Below are 1,935 nucleotides of genomic sequence, written 5' to 3' on the forward strand. Positions count from 1 at the left end.
TCTCGGTAGCATTATGTAAAGATTACGGTAACGTCACACATAGATCATTTCTTAGCCCAATCACAACAGCGCTTTTCGTTTGTTGTGTTACGTCACCTTAGACTTCTTGCGTTGCGCGGGTTTGTTACTCAAGTGCATTGGTCCCTGCTCTATTTCATCAGATTAATTGGAAAAGCAAAGGACAACTCCCACTACAAAAAAAAAACACTCTTTCCAGCGCCGGGTTTCTGGGACCGGTCTCTTTTTTTCAGCATCATGAACCGGCGATGAGTGGTTTTACCTCGGGGTCCCTCCACGGGGTTGGAAAGGCGTTGTTTTTTTTTTTTTTTGCCTTCGTTTATTGCGCAAAAGTGAATGTTGTGAGGGCAAGTTATTTGGCCGATGCAACTAATTCCATTAGCTTCCAAGTGGCATCGTATGAGGATAGCCTGACTCGCATTTGTCTACGTAGATGGGTTGTTTCGTTTTGATTTGGGCAGCTTAGGGAGCTACTCTCAACGGCAACCGCTTGTCAGGGGTTAAGAAATATCAGCGTCTGTCTTCTCTTAAACACATTTACTTGCCTCACCCCCCTTAGTACAACAGTGGAGCCCTATACATTCAACTCCATTCGCCACGGTGCGAGAATATAGACATAAGGAGGTAAAAGGGAAAGAAATTTGTTGTTGAGGTTGTTCTGATGGCGTTTTGGTCAAAGGCGAGTGCTCAGAAACCGTCCGTTTCTATTGCGTCGGATAGTGACTCGGAGTCTCAATCGTTAGTTGCAACGCCCCCCCGGTCATCGGAGTCGGGTTTGGGAACCCCGACTGCTTCGACGGAGACGACAGGAACTTACGGGTATGGACTACCACCACAGCCCGCAAACCTTGCATCCTTTTGCAATAACGGTAGTTATGCCGCGGCAAGTGGAACTATTATGCGGAGGCCATCTAGTCGCTTGATTACTTCCCCAATGCGCAATGGCTCCATGTGCGGTAGAGGTGGCTCGCAGTGCGGAGGCTCATATAGACAATTGCCCGTAACAGAGGTGGTAAGCGACACGATGCGTGTATTATTCATTGGTTGCCCACAGGTGGGGAAGTCGTCCCTTATCAACTGTTACCGGGCAGCGGTAACAGGAAATACAATGTGGCCCGCGGCACCTGTGGGGATATGTGGATACTGTGGTACTGCCATTGTTGACCCGCTGCCCAATCACCCAAGGGCACCGACGTTCTTATGCATTGACACTCCGGGTAAATTTTATGGGAATGAAAATCAGTTGCTTCTCAGCAAGCTATTCGCTGGCATCCCATGGAAGACGAGGATTGAAGGTGACGGCGCACTGACTGCAGAGGAACTCGAAAAACTTTCCCCAGTTCCTGAGAACAAACCACATCATTCTGTTCTGGTGGTACCCGCAACCGACTTGGTGGAGGACGGTGGGTGGGGAAGTGTTTTCCAGTTGAAGTCACGCTACTTTGCAGCACCGGCCGCGGGGGGTGTTGTTGAGTCCCTGAGGGACATGATCGGCTCTATTCGTGCCCTCCAAGATGATGCGTCATTGTTTGTCGCCGTCACAAAAATGGATCTTGTAGGCGGCGCAGACAACCCCGTTTCTCGGCGTATAATCTCTACTTGTCTGTCACGTTGTGTTCCAGTGAACAGATTATACTTCTGTGCGTGCCCAGGCGACGAATCTTCATATGAAAGAAGGGGATTTCCACAGGTTGACCAATCGACGCGGCTAAGTTTGCTCAGACTTCATGAAGATCTGTCCCTGTCGTATCATTGGAAGATGACGATGCAGCAACAACGCGAGCCGCTGAGCCCAACTTGAGTTGAGGTAAGGCATTCTTCCACTCACAAATGCCTTATAAGCTCATTTACCCGTGCACATATGTGCACGGGTACGTTACCGTCTGTATATATTACCAATTTCCTCACGAAGTGGGA

General features: G+C 49.2%; 1 protein-coding gene across 1 annotated transcript; it reads left to right on the forward strand.

The window, feature by feature from the left end:
- Positions 1-679: 679 nt before the first annotated feature.
- On the forward strand, positions 680-1,819 carry TEOVI_000102100 (uncharacterized protein; the record flags this gene model as incomplete). Its single annotated transcript, XM_067224330.1, has 1 exon — positions 680-1,819. The coding sequence occupies one exon, from the start codon at positions 680-682 to the stop codon at positions 1,817-1,819; it is 1,140 nt and encodes a 379-aa protein (XP_067080431.1).
- Positions 1,820-1,935: the final 116 nt, after the last annotated feature.

This window comes from Trypanosoma equiperdum (genome assembly GCF_001457755.1).
Source record: "Trypanosoma equiperdum strain OVI genome assembly, contig: ctg_269, whole genome shotgun sequence".
Classification (NCBI taxonomy): Eukaryota; Euglenozoa; class Kinetoplastea; order Trypanosomatida; family Trypanosomatidae; genus Trypanosoma; species Trypanosoma equiperdum.